The sequence below is a fragment of the Petaurus breviceps genome, unplaced genomic scaffold (assembly GCF_028583685.1).
Source record: "Petaurus breviceps papuanus isolate PSGF00001 unplaced genomic scaffold, PetGlider_PUasm1.0 63, whole genome shotgun sequence".
Lineage (NCBI taxonomy): Eukaryota > Metazoa > Chordata > Mammalia > Diprotodontia > Petauridae > Petaurus > Petaurus breviceps.
The window spans coordinates 1,418,048-1,434,237 of NW_027186418.1; the positions used below are offsets into that span (position 1 = coordinate 1,418,048).

Below are 16,190 nucleotides of genomic sequence, written 5' to 3' on the forward strand. Positions count from 1 at the left end.
AGATTCAGTTGTTTGCAAAGGGGAGCATGGGAGAAGGGATGGTGTTTTCTTCTAGATAGATTAAAGCAAAGATTCAGAATTAGGAATGGCTAGAATAGCAAGGGGTTGATACAGGTGGCTGATTTCACTCACTACAGAGTTACATTACATAAGTTTCAGGTGAGTCTTCAGGGTTTTCAGGTCCATATTATCAAGTTGGCACAGTGAACACTTTCTTTCTATTTTTATTGTCCTTAAGAATTCAGAAAAAGTTAAGAGAAACCTTCCTGTCTTGCATTTCTTTCTTTCTTTTTTTTTTTTTTAAAGCAATTGGGGTTAAGTAACTTGCTCAAGGTCACACGGCCAGTTATTTCTGGGTGTGGTGCTAAGTATCTGAGCCCAGATTTGATCCCCAGGTCATCCCAACACTGGGGCCGGTGCTCTTACTCACTGAGCCACCTGGCCGCCCCTAAGCAATTGGGGTTAAGTAACTTGCTCAAGGTTACACGGCCAGGTGTTTCTGGGTCCTGTCTTGCATTTCTAAGCCAGTCAAGTGCTAAGACAATAATTTGAAAAGGCAAGGTGTTTTTTTTTTCAGCATTTTATATATCAAAAGCAAAATGACAAAATCATTTCATATTTCCTTTGTCAAATGGAGTGGGAAATTTCTGATTCTTTGATTTAGAAATACTGGAAAATCATAGTTAAGAAAGCATGATTTCTGGAATATGGCCATGGGCAAGAGAGCAGAAAACAGTTTAAGAAACAAAATGGAAAAATTTACCAATAAAAGATTTGATAATTTCATAAGAACTTGTTATGTGATATTGAAGCATCATCCACAATACCAGAACTGTGTCAAGGTTGGCCCTTGAGTCAACTGAGATGTTATGTTCTAGTCAAACTCATCTCCAAGCTTTTGTTAGTACTAGGGGAAGACAGCCTCTCTGTTCAGGCAGCAAGCACCAGAGTGAAACTCACTAAATACCAAGATTGATTTTCTAAGTAACTTTTTAACTCAGCAGGAATGGCATTTTGATTCTAGATATATATCAATTTACATTTTTGCCCAAAGTTGAATGTAAAAGAATAGATTCAGAACACCAAGGAAGACTGGAAATGGACATTTTTAGTATCTGTACCAAATATAAGCACAGATAGATATATTTTGGGTTAAAAAAATATAAGGATCTGTCCAGTTAATAAACCATACTTTTCTCAACTTGCTGAGAATTTAAATGCTTGGATTGCCACATAATGGATGATCAACTTTCTTCAAACACTTCAAACCGTATTCTTTCATTTATTTTGTAGTAGAAATTAATTTCTGGAATTCTTTATTTTGCCTACACACTATTACACAGCACAGACTTTTTCCACAATATTTTTGTCTATGTTAAGCTGGTACACGGTAATTCACAGGAATAAACATGGTAACATGGCTTACAGACAATAAGGTAAGATAAGATCACCACTTGTCAGGGATGCTGTAGACAGAACTTGTGAGAGGTCCCTTCCAACTCTCAGTCTCAATTAAATATGATATTTAACAGCTGATAGATGACTATGGGTGACAGCAATCCAATCAGGTGGATATTTACTGATGAATTTGTGTGTATATAAACCCAGATGTCTATGTGATTTGTGTTACTGAAAGTCATAGAACAGCTTCCTTGGAGTCATAAACTGCTTCACGATGTCCTCTGTAATCTCTTTGCGCCGGGCCTGGTGATTGGCGATCAAAGGTTGCAGTACTTCAATGAGCGTCTTCTTCAGTTCTCCAGTGAGCATAGCTCCACTTGAGTAATCCTGCCAGAGAGAACAAAATCATAAGGAAGGCTGCTGCTCCTTGAGATTCACATGCCCACTCTCAGGAATGGCGGAGAGGGAGGGCATTCCTGTTCGGGGATGGTTTGGATTCAATGACCCCTGAAATTCCTTCTAGCTCTGAGGTTCTGGAGGAGACTACAGAAGGCATCAAATTCAACCCTAACCTTCAGCAAGAATCTCCTTCACAACGTCCCTGATGAGTGGTCACAAACTATACAATCTTATTCAACTTTAAAGAAAGAGCAGGATATAGACAGGGATGGGAATTATCTACATTGTAAATCTGTAGTAGAAAGGGAGGCACGATTATCTTGTTCCAAGTCACAGAGCTGGTTAGTGAGAGGCCTGGGAAGCTATTTTCTAGTCCACATCTGCCAACAAAGCCTATGCTACCAGCACCACTACTGCTAAGTCACATTTACACATTGCTCTAAGGGAATTCTATATAAAAACATATAGAACTGTCCTTTTCATCCAATAAGTTGCCACTGTAAGTTCTACCATAATGCATATCTAACATCCCTCCTTCTGCTCCACTCTCAGTTCTGGCCTTGTCCCCTCTCACCCAGACCGTTGGGACAGTGTCGTAACTGGTGTTCCTGCCTTCCACTCCTTCTGTCTTCAAACTGCCCCTTACAGGGCTGCCAAAAGAATCCTCCTAGTGCATAGCTTCAGCTAGATCACCTTTTTGCCCATTTGGAACACTGAAATTTCATTTTTTTCCTCTCTTGTCCCCCTCTCCCCCCCACTTACTTATAAGGAGAGTTATGCCCTAGAAATTTTCCTTCAGTTACATAAAATTCTTTTTGTGAAATGACATCATTGCCCCATTTATAATTTTTGTCTTATTAGGGTTCTTTCAGTTGGTAGACTGAACTTTCAGAGCTTCTGCTTTTAAAAAGTGTCTCAATTTTGGATATTATCATGTTTTCACTACTTTTTTTTTTGTTGGCTTTTTTGTCTTTTTAAAAAAAATAAAGTCATATAAGGCTTGTGGATTAAACGGAATAAAATTCTAAATAAAAAAAAGAACAATAAAATGTTGATTGAATTGATCTGTGAAGTTATGTGAGGCTTATAGATTTGACTGAATTATAAATTTTGGCTTAATATAAAAAAAACTTCCTAACAATCAGAAATATCCTAAACTGAAATAGACTACTTTGGAAAGCAGTGGGCTCTCTCTCATTAGAAGCTTTTACGCAGAGGTGAGAGGACAACTTCTCGGGCATGCTATGGTGAGGATTCCTTTTTCCAGATGAGTTGGACTATGTAGTCTCTGTGGTCCCTTCTGACTCTCAGATTCTGTGATGGGAAGGGCCAACTAATACTTGCTCTCTTGGTCAATCTGACAAAACTTTCAGTTTGGAGTGTAGATACGCAGGCACGATCAACTTGTCCCAAGTCATACAGTTCATTAGCACCAGACCTGGCACATGCTAAGCTATGTTGCTGGACCTTTGGGCTAATCAGAGTAAGTCCCATTTCTGTAGTGCTTTAGCTTTCTGCAGTGCTTCAGCAGCAGATCTTCACAAACCTGGGAAGCCTGAAGAGAGCTTGGAAATGATGGAACTGGGACTTAAATCCAGATTTTTTAATAACATGTCCAATGCTCTCTTCACTACACCATTTTGGTCTGGCACTGTTTCTACCACCAAACTACGAAACTTAGAAACATCTTCAAAAATATATATATTTAAAGCTCTCTGTCCAGGTGATTAATGAATAGCCTCTGACAAGAACCAGCCATTCCTCTGTGTCAGAGTAGAAGGATTAATGTAAAGTGCCATGTGGTTTTATTGCTCCTACATATTTTAATGAAACAAGGCAAAACCAAAAAATAAAAAAATATGAACACAAAACTCTGTTGGGACACATTACTGCAAATACACTCAAACTCAAAATTTAAGTATTTAAAATAGTTTCTTAGTTCTCATCTCTAGAATGGGGTTTTAAAATTCTTTGTATGTGATGAACCCTTTTGACAGTTTAGTGAAGCCTATGGATCCCTTCTCAGAATAATGTTTTTAAATGCACAAAGTAAAATACATATGTACAAAGAAAATCAGTTATTTTTGAAATATGGTTATCAACATATTTTAAAAAAAATGTTCATTGATCCCAGTTTAAGGATCCCTATTTCAGAACATTTTTAAAGCTGGTCTACTTGCCTAATGAGTACATTTCAAATTTCCCACTCTGGTATTTAAGGCTCTCTCAAATCTGGTGCTATGTTGTTCTACCTGTAGACATCCCAGTATGAACTGTGCTCCTCCCCTGCCTCTTTATGTCTTTGTTTATGCTGGCCCCTATGGCAAAGTCCCTCCATGAATTTCTGTCTATCCTTTAAACCCAAGTCAAATGCCACCATCTCCAGGCCAGGCTTCCCTGTCAGTTAGCAATGACCATTCCTCTAAGAGGTGTCAGCATGCTGCTTTTGTCTCTTTCTTATCAAGTATTGTAGTTATCTATGTAAGTGTCCTATTTATTCAACTGAAAGTTTCATGCGGGCAGGGATAGTGGCTTATCTAAACTTTATAATTCTCTTCATGCTCAATATAATATTCTACATACAACAGGTGTTTTAAAAGCATTTGTCAAAAATATAATAAACACATTACCAACCAAATTCAGTTAAAATCAAATTGCAGTTGAAGCCAAATTAAGTAGCAAAATTCAGTTCCTGAGAGAGAACAAGTGTCTTGCCCATTTATCTGAAATATTTCTAATGTGTAAATGCTATTTAGCTACACAGAAAGCCAGAGAGAGAAGGCACGCGATGCTGGATTATGCCCTTAGAAATACCTTTCTGATTTGCTCAAGTTTGTCGTCATCCTCTAGAAAGAAGGTGAGGTACATGAAAGACACATCAATGTCACAGTTGCCTCCAAGCTGTCTGTGTTCCTCTATAGTGTCTTTACCTCCTGAAAATGCGTGTTTGTTGACCTGCAGAACAAAATTCATGAAAACATAATCTGTGATAATTTGGATAAATGAATACTTTTAGCTAAAAAGGTAAGCTGAGAGTGGTGGCACATGCCTGAAACCCCTGTTTCTGGAGGTGGTAAGGCTGGTGGATCACCAAGTGTGACAATTCTGAGCTCCATCGGGGTGTACAGAGAACCAGCATCTCCTCTCAGTTCAGTACCAATCAGATGTGGCCCCTGCCTAGGGAGGGGCAGACTGTCCCAGGTCGGAAAAATGGAGCAAGTGAAAGTTTCTGTGCCAATTAATATTGGGAAAGGGTCTGTATGTGGCTGCCGCACTTCTGCACTGCCTGGGTGAGATATGGTGAGATTGTCTCAAACAAATAAATATGCCAACAGAAAATATAAAAACAGCAATATCCACTGCATGTCCATCAATACTATTTCAACACTCCAAAGATCCAAGATTTCACTGGTGTAGGGATTTCTCTAAGCAAGATCACAGACCCACCTCTGAAGGATGTATTCCTTCAGAGAGTCAGCTCAATCCAATAAGAGTTTATTAAATATCTATAATCTGCAAGGGACTACTAGTATAGGTATTATTGTTGTGTGGGGTTTTCTCCATCCCCCTACCTCAGGGAAGTGAGCAGACTGCCGGGTCAGCTCCGCCCTCCCCCACTGGGTCTTGCCCTTTCCCAGCCTGCCCACCGCAGAAAGTTATGCAAACTGCTTAACATCATTTTAACATTATGAATACAAAGGAAAAAAATAATTCTTTCCCTCAAGGAGCTTACATCCCACTGGAGGGTGTGGATGGTCTTCATAATTAGAACATCTCCTACATTTGATGTTGAATCTCTCTGTACTTAAGCTTGGTTCTCAGCTGACAAATATACATGATTTGGGGCCAGACACATTCTCCACGTCTAGTACCTTTCCAGGTTGGTTGGGTCTGACAGAATGTAGACTTTGTTCACATAACTTCTGGGTCCCTAGAATTATCTGTTCAGTCCCCTTTGAACTCTGAAGAATTTATGAACCCACACATAAAAGGGAGTCATAAAAAAGGAGCAGGAAAAGAATCCCATGAAACAACAAAATTAGAAGGGGAATGTGCACCACACCTTAGTACATTCCAATACATTTTTGGATATGGTTGTTGACATGGCCCAGCTGATTCCTAGAAGTAATACCCAATACAACAAATCAAATGGGTAGAGGAAATTACAGTAATAGTCATTCTAGTAGTATAAATTATTACAATGGTGAATGCTTAAAGATCAACAAGTATTCACCAGGGGCAAAAGTGAATATTTCTCAAAAACACTGTTGTTCAGTAGTGTCTGACCCTTTGTGGTCCCATGGACCATACCAAGATACTGGATTGGTTTGTCATTTCCTTCTCCAGGGGATTAAAGCAAACTGAGAATAAATGACTTGCCCAGGGTCACAAAGCTAGTAAGTATTTGAGGTGGGATTTGAACTCATGTCTTTTTGACTCCAGGTCCAGAATTCTATCCACTGAGCCACCTACAGGCTGCCTTCTATAGGCTGTTTTTCAGGTAAGGGAGGTCTTTACCTTGTTCTTGATCTGCTTGGCCGTGTCAGTAAGGAAGATGGAAGAATTGGGGTCACTGGCACTCATTTTAGTCTGGGCTCCCTGCAGAGCTGGGAAGAAGGATGAATGAAGCAAGGCTGGCTTGGGATAGCCAATCTTTGGGGCCACATCTCTTGTCATTCTAAAATAAGGATCCTACAAAAAAGAGAAGAAGAAACACAGATATTATATGAGGACAACAAAATAATTTCCTTTTACATACTGTTTTAAGGATTACAAACCATTTTCCTTATAACAATCCTGATGGAGGGAGTGCAAATATCACTGTCCCTACATTGCAGATGATGAAAATTAGGTTCAGGAAAGCAAACATAGTTGCCCAAAGTCAGTCAGGACCTAGACTTGAATGGAGGACCTTTAAATCCTGTGTCAAAGCACTTTCTACTACAAAAAACTGCCTCTAGTCTACAACACAGATGTGGAAGCTGGGATTCAAAGTCAAGTCTCCCACATTCAAGTCCTGGGCCCTTCTGCTACACTGAGCTGGGGATTATTTTCTATCCTTGTATTTTAGCTTCAGGTTAAAAAAAATCAATATCCTTTGTTTTTATATCATTTTCATTTTCAAATGTATTGTCCCAGTCTTCCTTATCCTTTTGACTAAGAAAAATAAAAATAAAGTCAATAAAACTAACCAAAACTTAAACCAAATCTGACACTACATGTTATACTCCACACCACAGTTCCTTCTGTGGAAAAGGTCTATTTTCTCACCTCTTTTCCTGGGCCCAATCTAAACATTATAATGACATAGAACTGGTTTTTTTTGGTTCTTTATGCTGTTGTAATCATGAGGTATATTCTTTCCTTGGTTGTTTTTAATTCATTTTGCATCAGTTACAGAAGATTTCCTATGCCTAGGCCCAGACCTTGATAAATGAATAATACTTTGGAGGCTACTCCAATTAAAATCTTGATACCATATAGAAACAAAAGTTGCTCAAATTAAGTGAGATGTAACGGTTTCTCACCTGATCTATAGCACATGGAATAAGACACTGAATATCTGTCCTGTCTTTGAAAATCTGTGGAAATGAGTTGCTGAAGGATGGGGCAGCTTGGATAGCAGGAAAACTAATCTTTCCTGAAAAATAAAAAAAATTACAAAAGACAAATATTTTTTCAACTCGATAACTCCCATTGCTGCTAGCTACTCTGTTATGAATTTCTAGCTACTAGTCTGGATATTTAGACTTTGGCAAATCAGAAATTAAAGACTATAGTTTACAGAAGTCCACAAGATCGTAGTTGGTTAAATTTTGCTCTAAGTTGTATTTAAAAGAAGAGGTAGATGTTTCTTCATTTAAAATTTTGCAGCTAAAGCATCAAGATAGATTGCTATTAGAAGCCATTATTTTCTTTCTTTTTTTCTTTAAATTTGATATACTTCATTTTAAAATTCATTTTAAAAATTCTGAGTTCATGGGGCAGCTAGGTGGCACAGTGAATAGAACACTGGCTCTGGAGTCAGGAACCTGAGACACTTGGCACACTTAACTAGCTGTGTGACCTTGGGCAAGTCACTTAACCCCAATTGTCATGTCTTTCCCCCCAGCCTCCCCATAATTCTGAGTTCGAGATTCTCTCTTCAATCCCTTCCCTACCTATTGAGAATGCAAACAGTATGATATTCAATTTTTTTTGAGGTAATTGGGGTTAAATGACTTGCCCAGGGTTACACAGCTAGTAAATGTCTGAGACTGGATTTGAACTCAGGTCCTTCTGACGCCAGAGTCGGTGCTCTAACCCCTGGGCCACCTAGCTGCCCTTTATGATACTCATTTTACATGTAAAGTCACACAGAACACATTTCCATATTAGCTATCACAAAAAAAGCAAGAAAGATAAAGAAAATGAAAAAAAGTATGCTTTAATCTGCACTCAGTTCATCAGTTCTCTTTCTGTCGATAGCATTTTTCATTGTAAGTTGTCTGGAATTGTCTTAAATCACTGTGCTGATAAAAGTATGCAAGTCTTTCACAGCTGATCACTGGTACAGTATTATTATTATTGGGTACAATGTTCTCCTATTTCTTAGTTCACCTTACACAAGTTCATATAAGTTTTCCCAGGTTTTTCTTTTTTTTTTTTGGAGGGGCAATTGGGGTTAAGTGACTTGCCCAAGGTCACATGGCTAGTAAGTGTTAAGTGTCTGAGGCCACATATGAACTCAGGTCTTCCTGACTCCAGGGCCGGTGCTCTATTCACTGCCACCTAGCTGCCCCCCAGGTTTTTCTGAAACCATCCCCTTCATAATTTCTTAAAGCACAATAGTATTCCGCCACAATCATATACAACAACTTGTTCAGCCATTCCTCAACAGAAGAGCATCCCTAAATTTCCAATTCTTTGCCTCCACAAAAAGAGCTGCTATAAATATTTTTGTACAAATGGGCTCTTTTCCCTTTTCTCTTTGGGATACAGACCTCGGAGTCCTATTGTTGGGTCAAAAGGTATGCACAGTCCCTTAGTCCTCTGGACACAGTTCCAAATTGTTCTATAGACTGGTTGGACTAGTTCACAACCAAGAGCGAATTAATGGCCCAATTTCTTCTATATCTCCTCCAGCATTTGTTATTTTCCTTTTTTGTCACATTAGCCAATCTGATAGATGAGGCAGTACCTCAGAATTGTTTTAATCTGAATTTCTCAAATTAACAGTGACTCAGAGCATATTTTCATATGAATATTGATAGCTCTGATTTCTTATCAAAGCCATTTTTTTTCCATTCGAGATGATTTTCCTTACTTATTATTCTATCCTTGTATTTTTTTGACCTGCTCAAAAAATATCGCCTAGCCTATCCTTCCCCCAAATGACTAAGAAGGAAACTGAAACCCAAAGAAAAGAAGTCACTTGTCTAAGGTCACACAGCTAGTTAGTGGGAAGGCCAGGTTTTAATTTCAAGCATCTTCCAACTCCCAGTCTTTCCTCTGAACCATGTTTTAATGAGGGACATTCTTGGGGGAGGGGCATACACTGTTTGGTGGAACCAAAATTTAAATTCAAGACTGACTACTGTGCTTGATAGAAGATATTTGGGTTGCTAAATCAAACGACTTCAAATTCACTGTCATGGATCAAGAGGAATTGGTTCTACAACATTACTTAGAAGACCAGGAACTTCTTGGAAGTGAACATATGTTGAATTAGATGACTTCTGAAGTCCCTTGCAATTTTAAAGCTCTCTGAAGCCATGATTTTATAATTGTTAGCCTTCAAAGTAGCTGATCGAGTACATGAGCTGACTGGAGGATGTATGATTAAAAATGCACTGATGGTCTGCATCAGCTCTTCCTTCCATGGAAGATATCTGCCCAACTCATTTACTCAACTTCAAATGAAGGAATGGGCCATATGGGCTAGGTCCATCCTACTGATAATTACAGATTATAAATAACGGTGTTGGTTTTTATGAAAATGTAAAAATTTTAAAAGCTAGGAAAACATTGCAGTGAAGTGATGATGGAATTCAAAACACTGAAATGAAAACCCAGATGATTTCTGTGTAAGATGCTTCCGTTCTCTAGGTCTGTATCTGCCTGTTTAAAAGGAAGAGAATTTCAAAGATCTTCCTACTTCGATATTCCAAGGACCCCTACAGTTATGTTCTATGTTTTCATGATTTTGTGATTCCTTCTGGCTTTACCTGTCTATAATTTTGTGATTCCCCAAGTTTGTCCCTGCCCTAGGATTATAATATAAGAGTAACTTGCATTTACAATTTATAAAATATTTTCTACATAAATTATACCTCACTGATCCTATGACAAAGAAGAGGGAAATGAGATAATCATCCAATTTTCTTTCTTTCAAAAAATAAAATGGATGAGGCTTCTAGAGGATCAATGAACTTTCAAAAATGAAGTAAAATTTCACATAAGGATAACTAGACCTGACTGAAGGCATTATACCAGCTGTTTGTGTTCTAGCATTACTCATACCTGTGTTTAATATTTAATGAGATAAGCTGATATGGTAGAAATTTCAGGAAGCATCCCTATTCTCTGGGGTAGGCACCAAATACCTTATCTCATTCTCCTGAATTACATACATTATTCTGTTGTTTTAAGCTGCTATTCTATGCTCCTCTGATGTCTCCAAAAAGAGAGTAGTACTTAGTGTAGAATATAGCTGGTTTATATAATTAGATTATCTTTCACCTAAAAATAGATGATTCCAAAACAGCTGAATTTGATCTTACCAATGCAGTCACTGTCAGTGAAGCCAAAGATGCCCTTTACTTGATTAAATGTGACATGCTTTTGGATTTTGACCACATTCTTGTAGAAACTTGGACTCGACCTGCAGAGAAGAATCAAAAATAAAATTCTGCTCTTGGGGTTGCTCAGGATGAGAAATTGATATCTAAGCAGCATCAACTAGAAGCAAACGTGAAGTTTGACCCTATATCAATTTGGAGCTTGTACAGTGATCATGTAAAACACATGGCTGACTGATTCTCTGATCCTGTCAGATGCAGAGGTCACCTCAATTCAAATCCTCCTGATGCTTTGACACACCACGGAGGGGACCCTGGGTTCTTGAAGTCTATGCCAGATGAACCTTGATTCCGGCAGGTCTCATAAAGTTGAAAGACTGCATATGGTCTAGTAACCAACTGTATATTTATTGTCTGGAGACTGAGTTAAGTTCAGCGAGACTATTCATGAGAAGGTTGCACACCAGGTGGTGAAGTTTTTTTGGGGGTGTAATGGGAACATAAATTTTGAAGATCTTCCCTGCCCCTAGGCTAAAGTGCACCTGGAGCCTGGGATGAGAGGCTTGTTTTTCAGTAGATACTTCTTGATTGGCCAGTGAGTCAATAAGGTTGTTACATTCTCTGAGCCAGGAGAAGGCTATATAAGCCCTGATGTGTAGCTTTGTTTTGGGGCTCACTTTGAGAAGTGTTCTGTGATTTGATCTGGATTCTGGGAAGCTTTTGTCCAGAGCCCCCTGGCTTTGAAAAACCCAGATGTTGATTTGGTATGGATATAATGGTTGGACAGTTTGGAAAGCTGTCTACTTAATCTGTTTCTGTCTTGATAATTCTGCCTGTATACTTTGAAGTTCAGGGTGCTGACCTTTTTCCCCTGAACTAGGTAAACGATATATGTCTGACTGATTAAAGTAAGCTTGTTAACCCATTTTGAGTTGCTTTCCTTTATAAAAGCAGATCCAAGAACCTGTGTTGGCAGCAAACCCTGAGGACCCTTGGGGTGCTTGCTGCTACAGGGGGGAATGGGGGGGGGGTCACAGACTCATGTACATGGTATATTAAGGCACATGAGGTTTGGAATCTGTGTTGATGGAAGGGACACTTCCATGTACAAAATCATGACTCCTCTGAAACTTTTGTGCCCTAGCACTGGCAAACTGTGAGCAGCAAAGTGGAGAGATTCCAATACCAGCCTTGTCATTTACTGCTCCCAGGAGTGAATAAGGGATGCTGCACTTGCTGAACTCTAAGGTCACTTCCACTCCTAAACTCTAGGACCCTATGAGTTTAACATAAAAAAAAAAAATCACATTCCTCATCACTGAAAAAAAAAAAACCCCATGCATCTTAATGGAAATTTCTTAATAAATAAATTACTAAATTTTAATTTAATATTTATTATTTTAAAAGAATAATATATACATAATAAAATAAATATTTGATGAAATAATAATTAAGTATTATTAAATAAATCCTTAAACTCATTAATCAGGCACTGACTCTTTTCTTTCTGAGCTGATATACGGGGGGGACAGATGATAATGATTCATACAATATAATGAACAATGGAAGGATGCACTTTAAATTCAGACAACTAATAGGTAAGGGAAATTTATATCATACAAATAATATAACCTCACCCAAAGGTGAGTGTATCGATGGTGTCTCAAATGTGGGAGAATCATGGTAGTTTTAATTCAGAAAGGGGGATGATTCTCTCTTGTTTTTTCATTTTTAAACATTAGTGATGGGTACTGAAATTATTCTAATCCAGAATTGAGCTTTCTTTAATAGGGAATTTCATTCTATATTCAATTAAGAAATCTTTTTTGAATGCCTTGAGCAAGGCCTGTGCTATGTGCTATAGGGGAAAGAGAAATGAAGAAGGGAATCAAAGGGCAGCATGACTTCTGTGATGTAGTTCCTCACCTCAAGGGGCTTATGGTCTTGTTAGGGTAAATAAGGCAAAACTGGAAAACAGTATTTCAGTTTGGGGGCACTGTGGCAAAGCAGACAGAATGTGGCACCTTAGGTTAGGAAGGCCGGTTTAAATCTCACCTCTGATTCTTGGAAATTGTGCAACCACAGTCAACTCACTTAAACTTTCTGACCTGCCCTGGTTTTCTCATCTATGAAATGGGGATGATAACATTTGGGACTAAAATGAGAAAGTGCTATATAAATGTCAGGTATTATAATCTGAGCGGCATAAACAAGGTATTCTAGAAATTCAGGGTAGGGAGAGATCACTTTTGATTGAGTGATCAGGGAAGGCTTAAGGGAGGAAGTGACATTTGACACTGGCCTTGAAGGATGGGTAGTTTCCATTAGGACAGGTAAAGGGAAGGAAAGAAAAGGAGAGATAAACCTATGTACGTGTATAGAAACAACAACAAAAAAGTTTTGGGTATGTAAATAATTCAGTTTCACTGAAGCACAGAGTACAGAAAGAAGAGTAGGAAGATAGGTTGGGAGCCCAGAGGACCTTGAATGCTAGGCTAAGGAGCTCAAATTTTATCTGGTGGAAAAAGAGAAAGGGAAGGGAATCAACATTATGTAGCATTTACCATGAGCCAGGCACTGTGAGAAGTGCTTTACAAATATTATCTCATTTGACTGTCACTACAATACGGTGAGGTAGGTGCCATTATTATCCTGATTTTAGAGTTGAGGAAACTGAGGCAAACAGGGTTAACTGACTTTGCCCAGGGTCACACAGATAGTTGGTGTCTAAGGTCAGATTAGAATGGAGGTCTTCCTAACTCCAGGCTTGTCCCCTAGATGCCTTAGAGAGTAGGTAGGCACTCACTCTTTCTGGGCAGGGGAATGACGAGAGCAGAACAGTGTTTGAACAAAATTAATTTGACAGATTGTATAAGATGGCCTGTCAGGGGAGAGTTTGAGGTGGGATACCTTTTAAAAGGCTATTATAAAAGAAAAAAAGCAGAGGGATCACCCGATGTGTAGTCAGAAAACTGGAGTTCAAGTCTTACTCCACTCCAAACTCCTCCATTCAGCTGCCAAAATGATTTTCCTGACATATAACACTGCCTGTGGCACCCCACCCAGCTCAATAAAGTATAGTGGAGTGGTTCTTACCCTGGCATCCTTGAATCCATTGTTTAAAAAATATTTTGATCCCTGTATTTCAATAGAACTGGTTTTCTTTGTCAGCCTCTGTACTTTATTTTCCACATTTAAAAACATTCTTGTGATAATGGGTCCATAGCCTGCCCCACAGTGCCCACAGGATCCATGACCCCCTGGTTTCCTGGCTCCCTATGACCTCTCACACTTACAGTCCTTCTCAGTGTCTTTCCACTTCATTCATTCTCTACTCTATGATCCAGCTGGTCCTTCCTTGCACAGGATGCTCTCTCTCTGGTCTCTACGCCTTAGCCTTAGTTGGCCCCCTGCTCTCACTCCCCTTAGAAGCCTCTGCATCTCCTTCCTTCAGGACTCCACTCACACACCATCCTCTGCAGGAACTCCTCCCCTCTCCCAAGCTTCATTTAGATGACCTTCATCTACTCTGTACATGTCCTGTGTACATCTGGGTATCTGTACATTGTTTCCCCAATTAAAATGTTAAGCACTGGGGCCAGCACTTAGCACACTGCCTGGAACAGAGTTTAGTATTTAATACCTGCTTTTCAACTGTTGACTGACTTTGAAATTTACTAAACTCTGTGACTTCAGGTTTTTCTTTTTGGAGGGGAGAAGGCAGGGCAATTGGGGTTAAGTGACTTGCCCAAGGTCACATGGCTAATTTTGTGTTAAGTGTCTGAGGCTGGATTTGAACTCAGGTCCTCCTGACTCCAGGGGGGGCGCTCTATTCCTTGCGCCACCTAGGCATCCCGAGTTTAGGTTTTTCACTGGCAACACATGGATCACAATGCCTAAAGTACCTGCCTTTCAGCACTCTTATGAGAAAAGCACTATTTAAAAAAAAAATAAATATATATATATATAAACTTACTCATTACCAAAAAAGAATATTTCAATATACAAAAACCAACAAAAGGGGATTGATTATATATAGTATCATACAATATTTGATTGTATATGTATACATATATAATATGTATACAATTATTGTGTAGTTTTCAACAAGTAAACTTGTTGAATGGTTTTAAAGTATATGTCAAATTTAACAAAACGTCTCTGATTGTGTTTCCTTCTGATGTGTTTTCTTCCCTGTTTTTATTTTTTTTATTTTTTATTTTAAGCAATTGGGGTTAAGTAACTTGCTCAAGGTTACATGGCCAGTTATTTCTGGGCGTGGTGCTGAGTATCTGAGCCCAGATTTGATCCAGGTCATCCCAACACTGGAGCCAGTGCTCTTACTCGCTGAGCCACCTGGCCACCCCTAAGCAATTGGGGCTAAGTAACTTGCTCAAGGTTACACGGCCAGGTGTTTCTGGGTGGGTGCTAAGTGTCTGAGCCCGGGATTTGATCTCCAGGTCTTCTCAACACTGGAGCCGGTGCTCTTACTCGCTGTGCTACCTGGCCGCCCCTCTTCCCTGTTTTTAAAGATGTTATGCTGATGTTCTCTCTCATCTTCTCTCTTACAGCTCTTCCTTCTTGCATTTCCGTCTCTGCCCACTGACATCACTCCACTTCCCCAGCCCTCACTTCCTGAAAGGCCTATCTTGGTATGAATGAGCACAGTCAAGCATAACAAAACACACTTTGGACAAGTCTGAAAACGTATGTCTCACTCTATAGCTCTGATGCTTCACCTCTCTAATAAGAGGTTAGTGGCATGCTTTGTGAGCAATTAAGAAAAACATTTTATAAACTCTGAAACACAATATAAGAATGCATTTTTAACTATTTTTATAGACAGAGTGTGATGTACTAGAGCCTGATCTAGGATGGTGGCAGGAAGGATGAGAATGCGTAGGTGTGACAGACATTCATTACATTGTCTCACTTCTCCTAAACAAAAGTACTTCAGTTTAGAAACATCTAAAAGCCTTGGGAAATGTCTAAGGTCATGATGGGAAGAAAAGTCACAGAACCTAGACTGTCAGACCTGGAAGGAGCTTTGGAATCATAGAATTTTAGAGCTGGACAGGATGTTAGGGTCATTTATTATAACCCCTGCCCTCCTTTTACAGATGAGGAACCTGAAGGCCAAAGAGGGGAACCTGTGTAAAAGAGATGAAAAAATACTAAAGGGAAACAAACAGAATTTTTGACACTCAATTAGGGCAATTTTTAAAAAGACCAAGAGCTTTGCAACAAGCTATAAAAAAATGCTGGTTCTCCTTTCTTACTAAAAAAGCCTCCATATGATGCCCCATTTCCATGGGAACAAGGAGGTGGATCCCACCAACAGCTATCCTTAGAACCAACAGTATAGACTGAGGAGGAACACTACGCCTATATGCCTAACACCTTCTCAAGTATGGAGCCATTTATGCCAGGCCTTTTTGAACATGGAAGGGAAAATGGGAGTGTCCATGAACGTCACAAATAATCATTACAGGAAAGTTCCTAAGATCACTGGAATTAGGGCTGGAAGAGACCTTTGAGGGAACCTCATACAATCCCCTCATTTTGTAGGTGGGGAAAAGATGGAGAGCTCAAGAGAGGCCATGAGTTGTT

The 16,190-nt window shown here is 39.2% G+C and overlaps 1 protein-coding gene across 2 annotated transcripts in view; it reads right to left on the reverse strand.

Moving 5' to 3' along the window:
- Positions 1–1,273: 1,273 nt before the first annotated feature.
- The window catches only part of LOC138173644 (tryptophan--tRNA ligase, cytoplasmic), a 41,763-nt gene continuing 26,846 nt past the window's right edge, over positions 1,274–16,190 (reverse strand). For both annotated transcript variants that reach the window (XM_069103695.1, XM_069103696.1), the window contains exons 7-11: positions 10,563–10,663; positions 7,329–7,441; positions 6,319–6,492; positions 4,615–4,755; positions 1,274–1,788 (exon numbers count right to left, since the gene is read on the reverse strand). In XM_069103695.1, coding sequence (XP_068959796.1) covers positions 1,627–1,788; positions 4,615–4,755; positions 6,319–6,492; positions 7,329–7,441; positions 10,563–10,663 — 691 coding nt within the window. In that variant the 3' untranslated portion in view covers positions 1,274–1,626. The remainder of the gene's footprint in view (positions 1,789–4,614; positions 4,756–6,318; positions 6,493–7,328; positions 7,442–10,562; positions 10,664–16,190) is intronic.